This window comes from Ciconia boyciana, chromosome 12 (genome assembly GCF_034638445.1).
Source record: "Ciconia boyciana chromosome 12, ASM3463844v1, whole genome shotgun sequence".
In the NCBI taxonomy this organism is placed as follows: domain Eukaryota; kingdom Metazoa; phylum Chordata; class Aves; order Ciconiiformes; family Ciconiidae; genus Ciconia; species Ciconia boyciana.
In genome coordinates this window covers 20,816,632-20,835,373 of record NC_132945.1, presented here as the reverse complement: position 1 = coordinate 20,835,373, position 18,742 = coordinate 20,816,632, and the positions used below count along the sequence as shown (strand labels likewise).

At 44.7% G+C, this 18,742-nt stretch overlaps 1 protein-coding gene across 4 annotated transcripts in view; it reads right to left on the bottom strand.

Moving 5' to 3' along the window:
• PAK3 (p21 (RAC1) activated kinase 3) overlaps positions 1–18,742 on the bottom strand; it is a 105,014-nt gene that overhangs the window by 5,305 nt on the left and 80,967 nt on the right. For all 4 annotated transcript variants that reach the window (XM_072876608.1, XM_072876609.1, XM_072876606.1 and 1 more), the window contains 6 exons: positions 17,124–17,187; positions 13,173–13,221; positions 9,592–9,704; positions 8,606–8,723; positions 7,663–7,762; positions 7,038–7,234 (listed from right to left, as the gene is read on the bottom strand). In XM_072876608.1, coding sequence (XP_072732709.1) covers positions 7,038–7,234; positions 7,663–7,762; positions 8,606–8,723; positions 9,592–9,704; positions 13,173–13,221; positions 17,124–17,187 — 641 coding nt within the window. The remainder of the gene's footprint in view (positions 1–7,037; positions 7,235–7,662; positions 7,763–8,605; positions 8,724–9,591; positions 9,705–13,172; positions 13,222–17,123; positions 17,188–18,742) is intronic.

Below are 18,742 nucleotides of genomic sequence, written 5' to 3'. Positions count from 1 at the left end.
GGTACCAACTTCAGATGCCTGATTTTAATCTACTGCAATTTTACTCAGACACCTGAAGATGCCTTGAAGCTCTAAGTGTTCAAGTTGATCTTAACTCCAGCAGGAGATGAGGCATATATGGAGAAAAAGAGCATCTCAAATAATCTGGGTAAGGCAAGAATAGCTGAATGTGAACTTGGTCAGAGATAAGAAATCCAGTGATCTTTCTAACAGTTGACCTGAGGCTTCTCGAGGAGTCCTAATCAACATTTATTTGATGTCTGCTGGAAATACAATACAGCAGAGAGGAAACAGTCTTGGAGGTTCCTGGAGTGTGTGGCAGATAACTTCTGACACAGCTGGTGAGGGAGCCAACTAGGGAAGGTGCCCCGCTGGACCTCTTATTCACGAAGAGAGAAGGACTTGTGAGCGATGTGATGGCTGGAGGCCATCTTGGGCAGAGTGATCATGAAATGATAGATTTTTTGATTCTTGGAGAAGTGAGGAGGGGGGTCAGCAGAACTGCTACCTTGGACTTCTGAAGAGCAGACTTTGGCCTGTTTAGGAGCCTGGTTGACAGAGTCCCTTGGGAGGCAGCCCTAAAGGGCAAAGGAGTCCAGGAAGGCTGGACATTCTTCAAGAAGGAAATCTTAAAGGCACAGGAGCAGGCCGTCCCCATGTGCCGAAAGACGAGCTGGTGGGGAAGACGACCATCCTGGCTGAACAGAGAGCTTTGGCTGGAACTCAGGAAAAAGAGGAGAGCCTACAACCTCTGGAAGAAGGGGCAGGCAAGTCAGGAGGACTACAAAGGTGTAGCGAGGTTGTGCAGGGAGAAAATTAGAAGGGCCAAAGCCAAGCTAGAGCTCAATCTGGCTACTGCCGTAAAAGACAATAAAAAATACTTCTTCAAATACATTAGCAGTAAAAGGAGAGCTAAGGAGAATCTCTAGCCCCTAGTAGACGGGGGAGGGAACATAGTGACAAAGGATGGGGAAAAGGCTGAGGTACTTAATGCCTTCTTTGCCTCAGTCTTTAATAGTAGGGCCAATTGTTCTCTGGGTACCCAGCCCCCTGAGTCGGAAGACAGGGACAGGGACCAGAATGGAGCCCCCATAATCCAGGGGGAAATGGTTAGTGACCTGCTGCACCACTTAGACATTCACAAGTCTATGAGGCCTGATGAGATCCACCCCAGAGTACTGAAGGAACTCGCAGATGTGCTCACCAAGCCCCTTTCCATCATTTACCAGCAGTCCTGGCTAACTGGGGAGGTCCCAGTTGACTGGAGATTAGTGAATGTGACACCCATCTACAAGAAGGGCCAGAAAGAGGACCCGGGGAACTACAGGCCTGTCAGCCTGACCTCGGTACCGGGGAAACTGATGGAGCAGATCATCTTGAGTGCCATCACATGGCACCTAGAGGATAACCAAGGGATCAAGCCCAGCCAGCATGGGTTTAGGAAAGGCAGGTCCTGCTTGACCAACCTGATCTCCTTCTACGACCAGGTGACCTGCCTAGTGGATGAGGGAAAGGCTGTGGATGTTGTCTACCTAGACTTTAGTGAAACCTTTGACACCACTTCCTACAGCATTCTCCTGGACAAACTGGCTGCTCATGGCTTGGATGGGTGTACGCTTCGCTGGGTAAAGAACTGGCTGGATGGCCGGGCCCAAAGAGTTGTGGTGAGCGGAGTTAAATCCAGTTGGTGGCCGGTCACAAGTGGGGTTCCCCAGGGCTGTTTTGGGGCCAGTTCCGTTTAATATCTTTATCAATGATCTGGACAAAGGGATTGAGTGCACCCTCACTAAGTTTGCAGACAACACCAAGTTGTGTGGGAGTGTTGATCTGCTTGAGGGTAGGAAGGCTCTGCAGAGGGACATGGACAGGCTGGATCGATGGGCCAAGGCCAATGGTATGAGGTTCAACAAGGCTCAGTGCCGGGTCCTGCACTCGGGTCACAGCAACCCCATGCAGCGCCACAGGCTTGGGGAAGAGTGGCTGGAAAGTGCCCAGCAGAAAAGGACCTGGGGGTGTTGGTCGACAGCCAGCTGAATATGAGCCAGCAGTGTGCCCAGGTGGCCAAGAAAGCCAATGGCATCCTGGCTTGTATCAGCAATAGTGTGGCCAGCAGGACCAGGGCAGTGATTGTGCCCTTATACTCAGCACTGGTGAGGCCGCACCTCGAATGCTGTGTTCAGTGTTGGGCCCCTCACTACAAGAGAGACATTGAGGGGCTGGAGCGTGTCCAGAGAAGGGCAGCGAAGCTGGGGAAGGGTCTGGAGCAGAAGTCTGATGAGGAGTGGCTGAGGAACTGGGGTTGTTTAGCCTGGAGAAAAGGAGGCTGAGGGGAGACCTCATCGCTCTCTACAGCTGCCTGAAAGGAGGTTGTAGAGAGGTGGGGTTGGTCTCTTCTCCCAGGTAACAAGTGATAGGATGAGAGGAGATGGCCTCAAGTTGCGCCAGGGGAGGTTTAGACTGGCTTAATCTGGTATTTGAGCTTTGTACTGAAGCCATTACTGTACTTCAGGTACCACCTCATTGAAGACAATTAGCAATTATACTTCTTCCTCTGAGAGGTTTATTATGGAGGAAATACAGAATGGCAGAATACCTTCTTCTGTGATGTTTCCTCCTCCATTACAGTAACCTTCCAGTATCTTGAACATCCTTGGATAGTTAAGGTACTTCTATTGGTATTGCTTGGGAATATTGTTTTGGTTTTGTCTAAGGTTAATAAGCAATTTAGGAATATCATCCAGAGATCTGCCTTGAGGCTGGATAGTTATGAGTGGCAGAGTGTGTGGGATAGCATGGGCAAATGCCTAGGATGCTGGGCACCTCCAGTGTTTTGAAACTTCACCCCTGAACAAGTGCAGAATCCTGAAAAATTAGTAGAATATTTGGGAAAAGTATGCTGTCACCCTGGCAATTCCAGAGAGACACAAGTCACTGCAACGTGCTGGGGCCTGGCCCATGCCCACCAAGGCCTGTTCAACACTATTCAGAACCCTCAAGGGGAATAGAAGGTGTCTGGATCTGATGACACAGTGACAGGCACCGCGGCTACTCCAAATCCCCCTGCGACAGGCACTATGGCTACTCCAACCTTGGCGACAGATACTGTGGTTATTCCAACCCCCGTGACAGGCACTGTGGCTGAACCAGGGAACCAACCCATGCCGGCCCCTATACACAAGAAATCTTGGAAGCAAAAGTCAGCTCGTTTAGAAAGAGAGGATGGAAGAGCAGGGCCATCACAGGGAGAGGAGGAGGAAGAGGAAGAACTTGTAAATGTGATGGAAACCACCTGATCCCTATCCTTGAGTGAGCTGTGAGATATGCGAAAAGATTCCGGCCATTGTCCAGGCGAGCACATTGTCACCTGGCTGCTCCGATGCTGGGATCACAGGGCCCGTAGCCTGGAATTAGAGGGTAAGGAAGCCAAACAGCTGGGATCCCTTCCTAGGGAAGGGGGCATTGACAAAGCGATTGGAAAAGGGGCACAAGCCCTCAGCCTCTGGAGGCGACTCCTGTCAGATATGAAGGAAAGATGTCCCTTCAAGGAAGATGTTATATATTGCCCAGGCAAATGGACCACCATGGAGAGAGGTATCCAGTAGCCGAGGGAATTAGTCATGCTGGAGGTGGCTTATGGAGTCCTGTACAACAAGTTGTAGAAACTGCTGAAGGAGAAGGTGAATCGAGCCAATCTGCCGAAGTAAAAGCCATCCAGCTGGCTTTAGACATTGCTGAACGAGAAAAGTGGCCAGTGCTCTATCTCTATACTGACTCATGGATGGTGGCAAATGCCCTGTGGGGGTGGTTACAGCAATGGAAGCAGAGCAACTGGCAGCGCAGAGGCAAACCCATCTGGGCTGCAGCATTCTGGCAAGATACTGCTGCCCAGGTAGAGAAGCTGGTTGTAAAAGTACGTCACGTAAATGCTCATGTACCCAAGAGTTGGGCCACTGAAGAACATCAAAACAACCAGCAGGTGGATCAGGCTGCTCAGATTGAAGTGGCTCAGGTGGATCTGGACTGGCAACATAAGGGTGAATTATTTATAGCTTGGTGGGCCCATGACAGCACAGGCCATCAAGGAAGAGATGCAACATATAGATGGGCTCGCGATCAAGGGGTGGACTTGACCATGGGCACTATTGCACAGGTTATCCATGAATGTGAAATATGCACTGTGATCAAACAAGCCAAGAGGTTAAAGCTCTGTGGTATGGAAGGCGATGGCTGAAATACAAATATGGGGAGGCCTGGCAGACTGATTATGTCACACTCCCCCAAACCCACCAAGGCAAGTGCTCTGTGCTCACAATGGTGGAAGCAGCCACTGGATGGCTGGAAACATATCCCATGCCACCGCCCGGAACACTATCCTGGGCCTTGAAGAGCAAGTCCTATGGCAACATGGAACCCTAGAGAGAATTGAGTCAGACAACGGGACTCATGTCCGAAACAACCTCATAGGCACCTGGGCCAAAGAGCACAGCATTGAGTGGGTATATCACATCCCCCGTCATGCACCAGCCTCCGGGAAAATCGAGCAATAGAATGGACTGTTAAAGACTGCAATGGGTGGTGGGACATTCGAACATTGGGATACACCCATAGCAAAGGCCACCTGGTTAGTCAACACTAGGGGATCTGTCAATCGAGCTGGCCCTGCCCAATCAAAACTTTTATGTACTGTAGAAGGGGATAAAGTCCCTGTAGTGCACATAAAAAAATATGCTGGGGAAGGCAGTCTGGGTTACTCCTGCCTCAGGCAAAGGCAAACCCACTTGTGGGATTGCTTTTGCTCAAGGGTGCACTTGGTGGGTGATGCAAAAGGATGGGGAAGTTTGATGTGTACCTCACAGGGATTTGATTTTGGGTGAAAATAGACAATGAACTGAATGGTATGATGTTAATTGCTATATAATACTGTATGTCATCACTTCTATGGTTGCTATATGCCATATCAACAGTATTTCAGTAAGAATCACCCAGATTAATGAAGAATGAACTTTGATGAAACCAAGCAAAGTGCAGCGGTGATGGAACCAGAACTGGCTTCAGCACGCAACAGTCCAACACCACACCCCATCTCTCCTGCCCTGAAGGACTGTTATGGCAGCTGGAGCCCAAAGTCATGAACTAAATGAACTTAACGAACATTTTGGAGGGGTGGCCCGTAGACCAAGGGAATGATATCTGTGTGTATATATCAAAAACAGGGAAAGGGGTGGTGATTAACTGGAATGTATTAGAAAGGGTAGAACCTGGGCATGACATAGATGGTATAGAATAAGGGGTGGATACTGTCCTGGTTTCAGGTGGGACAGAGTTAATTTTCTTCCTAGTAGCTGGTATAGTGCTGTGGTTTGGATTTAGTATGAGAATAATATTGATAACACAGGGATGTTTTAGTTGCTGCTGAGCAGTGCTTATCAAGGACTTTTCAGCTTCCCATGCTCTGCCAGGTGCACAAGAAGCTGGGAGGGGGCACAGCCAAGATAGTTGATCCCAACTGGCCAAAGGGCTATTCCATACCATATGGCATCATGACACGGGGGCAGTTGGCAGGCGAGCAGCGATCGCTGCTCGGGGACTGGCTGGGCATTGGTCAGCAGGTGGTGAGTGGTTGTATCACTTTTTTTCCCCCCTAGGTTTTGTTCCTCTCTTGCTCTCTTATTGTTTTTCTTTTCATTACAATTCCTCCCCCCCCCCCAGTTATTAAACTGTTCTTACCTCAACCCACAAGTTTTCTTACTTTTGCTCTTCCAATTCTCTCCCTCATCCCACGGGGGGGGGGGGGGGGCAGTGAGCAAGCGGCTGGGTGGTGCTTAATTGCAGACTGAAGCTAAACCATGACACAGCGAACTGAAGCAAAACTGGTGATGTGCAAAAAGTCTCTGCTGATAAAACTGGGCTGCAGTGACACAGCCGTACTGCCACCCTGCCAGCTATGGTGCATTCTGGATTCAGCATCGGTCTGAATCCAAACCTGTTTGTTTCTTATCCCCCCTCACGAGGTGGCACAGTGCACACCACTCCACACATGTGCATTGGAACCAAAAACCCCAGGGCACCTACCAAACCACAAGAAGTCTTCCAAGAAAACTGAGGAACCTTTTTTCAAAAAGACTGGATTGTATAATTGTTGTATTCCTTTCTTAAGTAGCACGGCTGGAGGTATCTCCTGACCTTTCTGTTGTTTCTTCTTTCAGTCCACAGTACACAGTCTGGGTGCCATAGACCAGAGAGCACAGCCTTACTGCTATGACAAAAGCTAAGGGTCATGCTCTATTTTAATTCTGGCCTTAACAAAAATTACGTATATATACACACAGGTCAAAATTAATTTCCTCATAAATTCCTGCATCCTATCAGGAATTAACTGTGCAGCATTTAACTTTGTATCAGCTATCAGTCATGAGGTTTTATCTTGGTATACATTCCTCCACTATTACACGCTCATTTGGTGTAAGAACTGGTCATTTCATTTTAAGGAATTAGAATAAAATGGAAAACTTCAAAACATTAAAAATACATTAGTTTACTACAAGGATCCGTGCAAAAATTCCTTTTAGAAATGTATTTGGTAATACATAATTATTGCATTACTATAACTAGTGGCACTTCCTGAAAGGCTCAGGTAAGCAATCGGCACTGATCCAAGTTTGAAAAGACTTCTCTGCCTGCAGATTCAGTTGAAATGCTTTTCATAAAAACTCCCCAATTGGAGAAACTTGCCACTGAAAAATTCTTGTCATTCAGAGATACAGCTCAAAGAGTTCAAAAACCGCATGAGAAATTTCAAGCATCGGTGAAGGCAAAAATGGCACATTTCTGAACTGGCTACATGTCACTTCTCTTTTGAGGTTCTCCCATTGACGTAACCAAAGCTACAGTATGTGCTGATGTGCTCCAGTGACATTTTTAGAAGCGAGCCCTGGTGGAACTAGTTCAAGTTGATGTGACTGGGATTTTGTCTCATGGGAGACAAAACATGGGACAGGTTAGAAAGACAGCGGTATCTGATTTTATTTGCACCTTACCCTGAGAGGATTTTCATTAAGGTAAGGAGGTTCTCCTTCCACCATTTCTATTGCCATGATCCCAAGTGACCAGATGTCCACTTTGGGGCCGTATGCTTTTCTTGTCACCACTTCTGGTGCCATCCAGTAAGGAGTCCCAACCATTGTGCTCCGTTTACTCTGCTCAGGAGTGATCTGAGCACAGAAGCCAAAATCAGCTGAGGAGAAAAACAAGTGTTAAAGCCAGCTTGAATTATGAAACCAAGCAAAAGAAATCTCCACTATATGCCTGAGAATGCATTGTTGAATCTATCTGGAAAAGTGTCCATGCTCTGTTTACTCAGTGCTGTAGCCAAGGAAATATTGAATTGGCCACTTAAAAACCCCCTTAAGTTTCACACAGTGGCTTTTGTTCACTTGAAGCTTTAGATTGTAACTCCCTCCCTCTGGAAGGGACATACACAAACCAAAGCCACTCTTTACAGCTTTTTCCTTTCTACACCTCTCTGCATGTTGGAATTGTGCTCTTAGCTTGCAGCAGTGGTCAGTGCACTACCACAGGCATCACTTTTGGGTAACTGGCAGTCAGTCAAAAGCAGCCCCACACCACATCCTGGGAACGCCGTGCCTGACCAAGAATACCTACTCAATTTGACAGATCCGTCCATTCCAAGAAGAATATTGTCGCTTTTGATGTCTCTGTGAATCACTTGATTTGAATGAAGGAAATCCAGTGCTTGCAGGCACTGATAGATAAAAAAGAAACATGAGGGTAAAAATTAACGACCTGATTTCATCACACAAGAAAGGAAATGGCTCTAAAAGATTTAATTTCTAGATGAATTGTGAGTAATGGCAGAATATTGTGCTGTCAAGAGGAATAGCTTGCTGCTTCAACACTATTAGAGTAATAACTTTCTAAATGAAGGCATATTAGCTTTTGAAAGAGAAATGCCAGTTATTGTTACAGACTATCCCCTGAAAGCACAGACAGAATGACTGCTGCTGCAATGCATGTGCTATCTCCATCCATATGACAAACTATTGTTTGCCAAAAAAGAAAAAGTCCCTTCCTTCGGTATGAAGTGGATCACTTTTGGGTGGGAGGTTGCATGACAAAGATTTTATCATTACAGCAGATTTGGAAATAGCACGTTAGTCATTTTTCAGAAGCAAACACCATTTTGGGTGGAATGCTATTCTTTTAAGCTGAGGACTGTGATAAATGAGTCTCTATTTTTCTTTGCTGTTATTTTAGAATTCTGCCACGAGCATGTTTGCTTTTACAGGCAAGGAATGCAGTACAGACGTGCTCCAGGCAAATGTTTAAAGAGGCAAAGTTGAGAATAATAAAACAAAAAAAAAAAAAAAAAAAAAAGATAGTACAATAACAGTATATAAGAGTATAACAACAGAGTATAATAAGTGCAGTGGTACTGGCAGGCAGTTCATTTAAGATGCTCTTTCTTCTCCATATTATAAAAGCAACAGAGAAACAAAGCTCTGAACATGAAATCACTCATGTTCTTACCACCTGTTTAGAAGTACCATCCTGTCCAAGTAATCGAAGCACACACGGGATCCCTTACCTCCCTACAGACAGCTGCTATCTGTCCTTCATCCATACACGTCTCTGTAACAACATCGGTTAAAGAGCCTCCTGCCAAGTATTCCATAACCACCCAGAGTTCATCACCAACTAGGTAGCTGAAAGAAGAAAACAATGGCATTGAGATGAATGTGCCTAGCTAAATTACCTTATGAAAAAACTACAGTTGATTTTTGTTTCCAGGTCATTTTTAAATGAAGACAGAATAAAATGAATAGACATTCCTTCTAGGCTATACAGTACTTAGAATCTGTGCAGTCTAAATAAGAAAGGCACATAAGTGAAAAATTAGCCATCTTAGATGGCAAGCAAGTGAAAAATGCAGTTTGGTAACAGCAAAAATAAATCTTGAACCAGGACATATCACATCATCTGGGTTCATCATCTTAACACATAAATTCCATTATTAACTCCAGGAACAAGGCAACACAACTTTCATAGTTGTCCATGGTAGGAGGGTGTTTACCACTGAGGACAAAAATTGGTCAACAGTTTGGAAAACCTTACAGAAAATACATTCAGAAACAGGAAAAACAATTTAAAAACTGGCAACTTATGTGTTTCTGGAAACAAGAACCTAGTCTTCCTGGCATCCACAGCAATGGAAAATAGTGGGAACAGCCCAAGGGAAATAATTTCTGTGATGATTTATCAGCACTTATCATAAGACACAGAAAATATGACCAACTTAAAAAAAACCACAACAACAAACCAACATGGAGGTAGTGAACTTACAGGCTGTTGTTTTAGTAAGATATGGCTGATCCAGGTTTTTGAAAACAGTCTTCAAACTATATATGCCAGAAAGGATTAATGCAAACAAAATGCAATCTCCTCCCATACATTGTGTTATGAGTAGATAAATAATAAAGAGGTCAACTTTCTGCCAGTGACCAAAGGGTTTTTTTAATCTTTGGCTTGTAGTATGTAAATGAACATTCACATGATAATACCAGAACTACTTACCTGTCTAAATAGTTAACAATATTTGGGTTCTTATTTTCCCTCATGACCAGGATTTCATTAATAATTAGTTCCTTCTTGGGCTGTTGTTGGAGATTCATTTGCTTTATGGCCACCTAAAAGGACATTGAAAACCATTAACCTGAGTAGTCTGTTGCACGAGATCAGAATGAACATGGAGTGAGTGTTTTTGGAATGACATAGCAGACCTGTGCCAAACTGTCTTATTAGACATCAGAGCTCAGTAACTCACATTACAACACCTTATTTCTCTGCTAGCTTGTGTGCTAGTTACAGGACACATGGCCATATACATTTTGCCTTGTAAAATCTGTAAAAATTGTCTTTAAACTATCAACCACAAATCTCTAACAACACCCTCTGGACCTACATTCTTCTCAAATGGCCTTAGTTTATCACCACTATTATTATTCACGCATGTTTTGCAAGCAGGAAGTGATTTGGTTACTGAAAATATATAAAAACAGCTGGTAACACTTTAGCAATTATATGATTTTTGATCATTATTTCAGCAACTGCTGTTATTCTTGACTGGACTGCATAACTGAAAGAACACACATACATATGTACATTACATATAAAATGCCATACTAAAAAGATCATTAAGGTTACACAAAAAACATACAATCCTAGCACTTCCTAACTTCTTGAATTTTGATTTTGCAACTCTAAATAACATTCTTTAACCCAGTTTAGATTTGCAATTATTTTCTGGGTTTAAAAAAAAATAATCTGTTCTACGGTATTTTATGGCTTCGGGCTTTTAGATCCCTTGTAGACCTCTATCTAAGAGCAGTTATAAAGTGCAGCACTGCAGGTGGATGACAAACTACCAGTAAGATTCAGATTTGTTTGACAGCCAGAAATGATAAATCAGAAATCTTTGGGGCTACAGCTTAACAGCTTAAGAGCAACGGGATTCTCTAAGACACCACCTTGTCTGTTTATTACTAATATGATCACTTCTGCTCTGAACCATTGTAGCCATCCTGCCTCTGCCCCATCCTGGCTCCTCTGCCCAGTCCCATCTTCCCCCAGGCAGCCACAGCCTCCGCTTCAGCTTTTTGTCCTGGCTTCCTTGCTGATCCTGCTTCTGCCAGCCCCGTCCCTCTGGGCTCAGCCCTACTTCCCTCCCTGCCATCCAGCTCAGCTCTGGCCAAGCACTCCTACAAGTACACCTTGCCCGGCGGTCCCAGAAGAGCCCTCCTACCCGACACGCACCTTGCAGGGAGATGTGGCCCCGTGGCTATTCAAAGTCTGCCTCTTGTTCCCTCCGTATGCAGTTTGGCCAGCTTTCCCCTCTGTCTAGTCCTGCTCTTGACATGGCACGAAAGAGACCACCCCTCTGCTCTCATTCCTGGTTTTCTAGCCAAATTTTCAGGCAGGGTTTCTATATATTCAAAAACTCTGGCTTGGAAAAGGAAATGAATGTTAAGATGCCACTTTAAATTGGCCACTACAGGGACTGTCAGAGTTAACACCACTTTCCTTCAAGATTTGTTTCTCACCCCCCCAGCCCCCACTTCCCTGTGACCAGCTCACGGGCTGTAATGGGCTGTCACTGACACTGGACCTAAACACGACTGTATTGTTTAGGAGAGATCTTTGCTCTCGATATACGCCTTCTCCTTTGTCAGCGTGTGTGTCAACCAGCTTCAGCATGACTAAAACACAAAATTGCGTCCTAAACATGATCTCTCCTTAATTAGGTCTTGCGTTATACTTTGAAGATGAAACACAGGGTGGAAAAAATGCTAAATAGTATTACTGTCTGAACCTGTGATTAAGATAAATTGGGACTGAACGACAGCAGCCTCCATCAGCTAGTTGATGCATTAATATATTTAGTAATTAAGGCAGCGCTAGTGTGTCCTTCTCTGGAAGATACCGCTTCCTTCCTTGCATTCTTTCTCGTAGTTAATAAGGACAAAGTCTGCCCGAAATTAAGCAATGTAATCAAGCTATTTATTCCTCACAGCAATAGGGGACCACCCCTGTGACCACCCCTGGGGTTCTCCCAAGGCCTCTCATTATGACTGATCTTTAGATTTTACAATTTGTATTGCTAACCGATCTGTGGCCAGGTCCACAGGCAGATTTTATGCTGTAAATGTAGAGTTAAATTGTAGATATAGACCAACGTTCTCTGCACTAGCACAACTTTATGCACAGTGGGGAACAGAGATATAACAATTTCTAAACCAATACATTTACACTGGCAATAAAAATTATATAGTTTTTATCAGGCCCAAAAGCTTGCTGGGATTTCTTTACAGATTTCTCTCCATTAAAATACCCATTCAGGGATGATGTAACATGGTACCAGGCTGGGACCAACAATACTGTGGAGAGCACTGACCTGTTCTGAAGACAGAGTAAGTAAAAAAATAATTCTCTTACAATTGGCCTTAAAAGCTATGGGTGAAGCATCAGCCCAAGCACAGAGAGCACCAAGGCTCTTACTGATTCCAGGGGGGCCAGGGCCTCCCCCCAGGAATTCGCAGGCACCTTTTCAGGCCTTAATCAACACCTCAGTGTAATGGTTGCTGGAAAGTGGATGGCCACAGTAAGCGTTCAGTTACCAAGGTACAGAACCACAGAATCACAGAATTGTATAGGTTGGAAAAGACCTTTAAGATCATCAAGTCCAACCGTAAACCTAACACTACCAAGACCACCACTACACCATGTCCCTTAGCACCTCATCCAAACATCTTTTAAATACTTCCATGGAAGACGACTCCACCACTTCCCTGGGCAGCCTGTTCCAATGCTTGACAACCCTTTCGGTGAAGTAAAATTTCCTCATATCCAGTCTAAACCTCCCCTGGCGCAACTTGAGGCCATCTCCTCTCGTCCTATCACTTGTTACCTGGGAGAAGAGACCGACCCCACCTCTCTCCAGCCTCCTTCCAGGCAGCTGTAGAGAGCGATGAGGTCTCCCCTCAGCCTCCTTTTCTCCAGGCTGAACAACCCCAGGTCCCTCAGCCGCTCCCCATCAGCCTTGTGCTCCAGACCCTTCCCCAGCTCCGTTGCCCTTCTCTGGACACGCTCCAGCCCCTCAATGTCTCTCTTGTAGTGAGGGGCCCAACACTGAACACAGGATTCGAGGTGCGGCTTCACCAGTGCCGAGTACAGGGGACGATCACTGCCCTAGCCCTGCTGGCCACGCTATTTTTGATACAAGCCAGGATGCTGTTGGCTTTCTTGGCCACCTGGGCACACTGCTGGCTCATATTCAGGCGGCTGTCAACCAACACCCCCAGGTCCTTTTCTGCTGGGCAGCTTTCCAGCCACTCTTCCCCAAGCACCTTGCCCTTAAAGAGATTTCACTGAAAAGCTGAAGACAGCAGATGATGTATTTTGCCAGCAGACACTCGTTCATGTTTAGGGGGAACAGCCTTGGCAGAATATGTATTTTGCAGGCTGACACTAGTCTGTGCTTCAGAGGAACAGCCTTTGCAGTAAAGATCTGCTGGCAACCCGAAAGCCCCATCCACAGTTTGCACCAGAGAGGAAAGCACTGAATACCTGCAAAATCTGCTGGGACTGCCGATGCTTACCTCTTGTCCTGTGGCGATGTCGATTGCTGTATAAACAGTTCCTGATGCCCTAGAAACAAAACAGCAGCGAAGAAATGAGAAGCGGTTTAGTCCCTGTGAATAAAAGCAAGCCCAGATAGATCTCTGCTGCCAGTAGTGTTTATAAAACACCTTTGCTCATCCACTCCTTCAGCCGGCAGCACAGCAGCCCACCAGCCCACCAGCCCTCTGCCATGCAGGGTATCCAAGATAAAACTTATGTCCAATATGAAGAAAAAGGGCTGGTGCAAATCTCAAATGTACATACTAAATTATTCTAGTTCAAAACTTAAGGGCAGAGTGTCTAAAAAAACCTGGAAAATAATATATTTAATTCTTTTTTTGTTTTCTCCAGTTTTGCTTTGTTGTTTGGTTTTTGGTTTGGTTTTTTTTTTTTCCTTTTTGTGTGTGTGTGGTTTTTTTTCCAGCACATGTAACATACAGTCTAGTCATGCCTTCTCAGACCTCTTATTTGAGTCTATCTGCACAATTCAGGCAACACCATGCAGTCATTCTGAGAACCCTGAATACACGTGACAGCCATTTGAGGAAAGGATCTAGACACAGCTTTCTCCAGCATGCAAGGAAACTATTCTCCAGCCATCCTGCAAGGTCACAGTTAGAGCAGGTTAAGGCACATATTGTTTCACACACAAATGGAGAACTACTCAAAACAGAGGATCCTTAAGACAGCTGCTTTGTGTGTCAAGAGCCATCAGCAGCTGCTTCTGTTAGGTGCACCAGACACATGAAGGACTCTTCATGATGCCTATGTTTTGCTTCTGTGGCAGTCATAGGTTGTGTTGCAGAGCCACCAGAAATAAATGGCATGCTCACCTGCAAACTAGACAGTGTGGGGTTTTGTTTGCCATCTGCCTCTCATTAAAAGAGGTTCTTCCCCTGTAATGATGTGAAGGGCTGGAAAAGCCACGACCAGAGGAAATCCCTTTGGGTTTAAAGCAACCGCGGGCTTGTAAACCCTAATGGGGCTTCCTTCTGAGCTAAACCACAGGTTTACACTGCCATCATCTAAGCCCATGGCTGCATGGGCAGTGAGGCAAGGGAGAGCCAGAGCGGGAATTCTGAGCATGACTGAAAATGCCAAAATCAGTTTGCTCATTTTTACATGATCCCCCAGCTTGTTTGTTTACCTGCAGGCTGAAATATTTCTGAAGCATTTTAATTCAACAGGCACCAGAGACTGTACATCTGTGTTGAGAACAATGCTCTCATTGGGCATGCTATGTATTCTTTTAATATAAATGCAAATGCATTTTCCTATGACTAATTGTCGAGATTAATCCAATTTGTTTTCATAAAAAGCCAACACCATTTATTTAGACTTGCTAACACTGTGCTGTACCTCCTGAGCAAAGTCCTGTTAGGGTTTATTTAAAAACAGCTATTTAAATTAGGATGCTTTTTGTATGCTCCAGGCCATCTGTGAGGAGGTGAGATAAAGGTGAGTAATTTAAGTAAAGCTGTGAATTAATTGCAAGGGCTCTGCAGATTCTGCATTACGAACTTTTACTTCTAAGCAACTACAATTTCTGATCTGTATCTAACTTTTAAATGCTTCTGTAATATCTTGGTTTTAATGCAGTTAGGCAAGTACCAGGGCCCACAATTAGATCCGTGTCACTGTGATGCACTGCAGTACAAGTTAAAAAAACCAACCTGAACCCAGGCTGCTCATGGCTCCATACTAATCTGTCTTTCTAGCAAGAGCTAAGACTGCTTGAGCAAACACAGCCTCCTTATCAAGCACTAGTTAACTAAGTTTCCTCTGGTGTCAGCAGCATTTTCAGTCCTCAACTGGAGACAGATGACAAACCAGAGACTCAGCACTGAAGCTGACCTGTTCTTCAGCATAGGCCTGCTGACTACCGTTCGCTGCAAAGTGGCTGTAAAACCATCACACTCTTTATTAACTTACCAGCTGTCTGAAGCCATGAAGTGCTACGTGCCGGTCAAGTTGCTTTTCCTGCTGTAAGAAGTTGCCCTCTACCTGCAGTTCTCCGAGCAGCCACCTCTCTTGCTGCCTTGCAGTGCTCTCGTTAGCAGCTCCTAAAAAACTACGCACTTCCAACACCACTAGTGCCTTTGGCATAACTGTACCCAACTCATTGCAAAGGCAGGCAGCTCAGGAACTGGCACCTGCATCAACTAAGCACACCACCACCATCCGAGGCAGTGCATCTCAGCCCAGCCCTGCTGCAGACAGACACGCTAACCCCAGCCATGCAGCAGTCCGGTTCCTCCGAATTATCCTGTTTGATTACCTTTGTGATTATTTTTTTTTTTAGGATCTTTCCCCATCCCTGTAAATTGACCTGCAGCATTACAGTCATGAGCTGGTTATGGCAGCACACTCACTCCTCTGTAAGAAGGGCATGCAATCTTCAGGCTGCACTAAAAGCTGGAGGAAATCAATTTAGATACCCTTTTAGGCCAGATATTAGCCACTTGTCTTTCCACCAGTTGTTGAGGCACCTTTGTACAAGCTCACTCCTAGGACTGTCAAAATAAGAGATTGTGAGGGTGATGGTCATATTCTCACGGTGACAGCAATAATCTGCTTCACACGCATGTTTATTCTCTCACTTTTTCAGTTGACACTTATCTTTTGAGAGACTGGCACAGCTCTAAGTGTCCACTGACATTTTACAAATGACAATAAGAACCAAAGCTTCAGGTAGAAAGCAAGCTGGAATCTGAGAAAGGGCTTTTATTCAATGAATGGAGCAGAAACACCTTCCCATAAGTGCCCTACCAAACAAGATATATCTACGATAAAGCCTGCCAGAGAAAGAACATGACTATGCCTGGCTTTCCGCAGTAGGTATCAGTTCTAGGTCAGCAACATGCTACCCTGAGTTCAAATCTCAAAACAGCTAAGGCAGAAAAACATCTCCTGATGTCAGTAAACAGCTTCTGTCATACACTGACAGCAGTGTGATCTTGGTGTTACACAAATGGCACTAACCCTCCTGGAATTACAACACAGCCAAGGAAACTTTGACCGAGCAGAGAGTCTGTCCATATTTAAAATGCAAGTCAGATACCTAATTTTGATGTAATCTTTTGTTCTTGCCTCCTCACATAGGAAATATTTCAGATCAATCAATCCTATTTACAGTAAGCCAAGTTGGGTTTCAAAAGGGAATAGCTTGGTTGATTATTTTCAGGGAACTCCTAAAACCTGCAAGATCCACGAGTGGTCTGCCATCAGGCAGATAATGCATTTTCTCATCACATACTTTGTGCATCAACACTGTGTTTATTACTGAGTTTTTGTTTGGGTTTTTCAGGGTGCTTTTGTTTTGGTTGTTTTTTTGTTTTTGGGGTTTTTTTTGGGGGGGGGTGTTTGTTTGGGGTTTTGTGTTGGGGTTTTTTTTAGGTTTTTTGTTTGTTTGTTTGTTTTTTACTACCTCTGCCAGAAAAGGGAGCTTATTATTTAATAGCTGGTTTCGGTTTCTAAACTATGTGGTTATAATCCTGATCACTGAATATTTTAAGCAAAATATTTGAAAGAAATGTTATTGAGAACTGTTATTTATCTGACAACTATTAGGTGGTAAGTTGCTCTTTTAGGCAATAGTTTCTTCTCCTTTCTTTAGTGTGGCCATATTGTTTTGAGACATACGAAAATTATTTCTCCTAAGATAATAAGCAAACAAAATATGCCACGCACTTGAGGGACAGTAGATCTTCCAGGTCCTGCTCCTTGCTGCAGACAAGACATTGCCAGCATCAAGTTGTCTTTGACGATGCCTTCTGACCACAGTTATAAATCCTGATCAGTACTGAGAGACAGGAGAATCTAAACCCAGCACGTGAACATGTTTGGAGCTTTCCCGACGTCACGCTTGATGTTACACCAGCAAAACACCTGGCCCATGTTTTTGTATAAGTAACTGTGATTGGACTTACCCTTGGCCAATTTTTTCAAATCGAGTGTATTTCTTCTTAGGATCTCCCACACTCACAATGCTCCCTGAAAGAAACAAAATTAAAGATGCTCACTTAAAAATGGAGATACCACCTTCCAGCAGATCAGAAATGCAGCCCCACTGTCTGGGGTTGGGAGCTGTCTGTAGTCAGTTGGGTAACACCACCACCACCACAGGCAGCTCCGTAGCACAGATGGCCTCCACGAAGACTCATTTTCTACAGTCCTTTGGAGAGTTACCTTGACAGGAAACTAAGAACATGGAGAAAAATTCACAGGAGACAGATATCAGAAAAGAACAAGTACCAATGCAAGTGTTTGTTGTCTATAAACATTAATGAGAGCTGGAACAACAGAGCCTTTATTTTCTTAGGAATAAATACTCTGATTCAACAGAAGGTTTAATACTTCCGAAGATTAAATGCACCTTGGGTTCTGGAATCAATTTGTATGAACAGGTGCCATTTTCAGAACCGGAAGAATATTGCACAGTGTTTCCAGGAGGGGATCTTCGCAACCTTTCAGCAGTTTGCCAAAAGAATGCTGTTGTGTTTTTAAAGAACAGCATCTCACGTTATAATCAATAATTATGGGTCTCTAAGAACTAAGGCCCTCATCAATTATTACCAGGCTAAGTTCTGAAGAAGACCTTGTTTGTGCCATTTTAAGAACCACACTGCTTGTCCTCAACCTGACTCGGATCAGTAACTAGCATTTGACTCGCACTCTCAACACTGCACACACACTGATCTTCACAAATAAGCACAGCCACGGCGGATAACAAGAACAGCAATATTCCTCAGGTGCTAGTGTTACACAGACAGCTGCACAAATGAGATGCTGATCGTTTCATGAGTACAGGCGATGCGGTTCAGAAGCCAGGCCAGACGGGGTGCTGCCGCCTCCCGGCATCTCTGCGCTGCAGCAGCGGGAAGGCAGGGCCAGCATGTCCGGCACAGGGCGCGGGACAGTCCAGGTCCACCAGCCATTGTGGAGCTCATGTGCCACTGAAAGCTAAAATGAAAGCATGCACTGCTTGACAGCTTCTTGCCCGCTCTGAGGTGTAGGCAGTCTGAATGGTAAGGAAAGCAAGCAGTAATTAGGATGCTGTGTTTGTGTCGAATTAAAGAGCCAAAATCTGATAAACTCAAACAAATCTGAAGGAATAATTAAAAAACAATATTGTTTTTCTGGTCCAGTAGTTTCCTAGATAAAATACAAACAAGGAAGCCTAAGGTGATGGCTCAATGCAAATGACTTCTAAAGATTTAACTTGGAATGTACATCACTGAAATACTTTAAGAAGATTAGTTCAGGAGGAAAGACTTCCAATGTTTTGCAGCATATTTTGTTTGACTAATCTGGCAATATTCCTATATCACAAATACAAACACATCCTTATTTATTCACCTGTGCATCCAAAACAAAACTAGGTGATGCACCGTTCACTCTAAGTAGTAACAAACACCTCTCTCCCCTCTCCAGGCCGTTTCTCTGGAGCAGAGGGCTTTAGCATCCAAATGGGCATCTGACTGGATGCCTAGCCAGGAATCCTGCCTGCCAGCACAGCAAGAAGATGGGTCATCAACACCATCTGGTA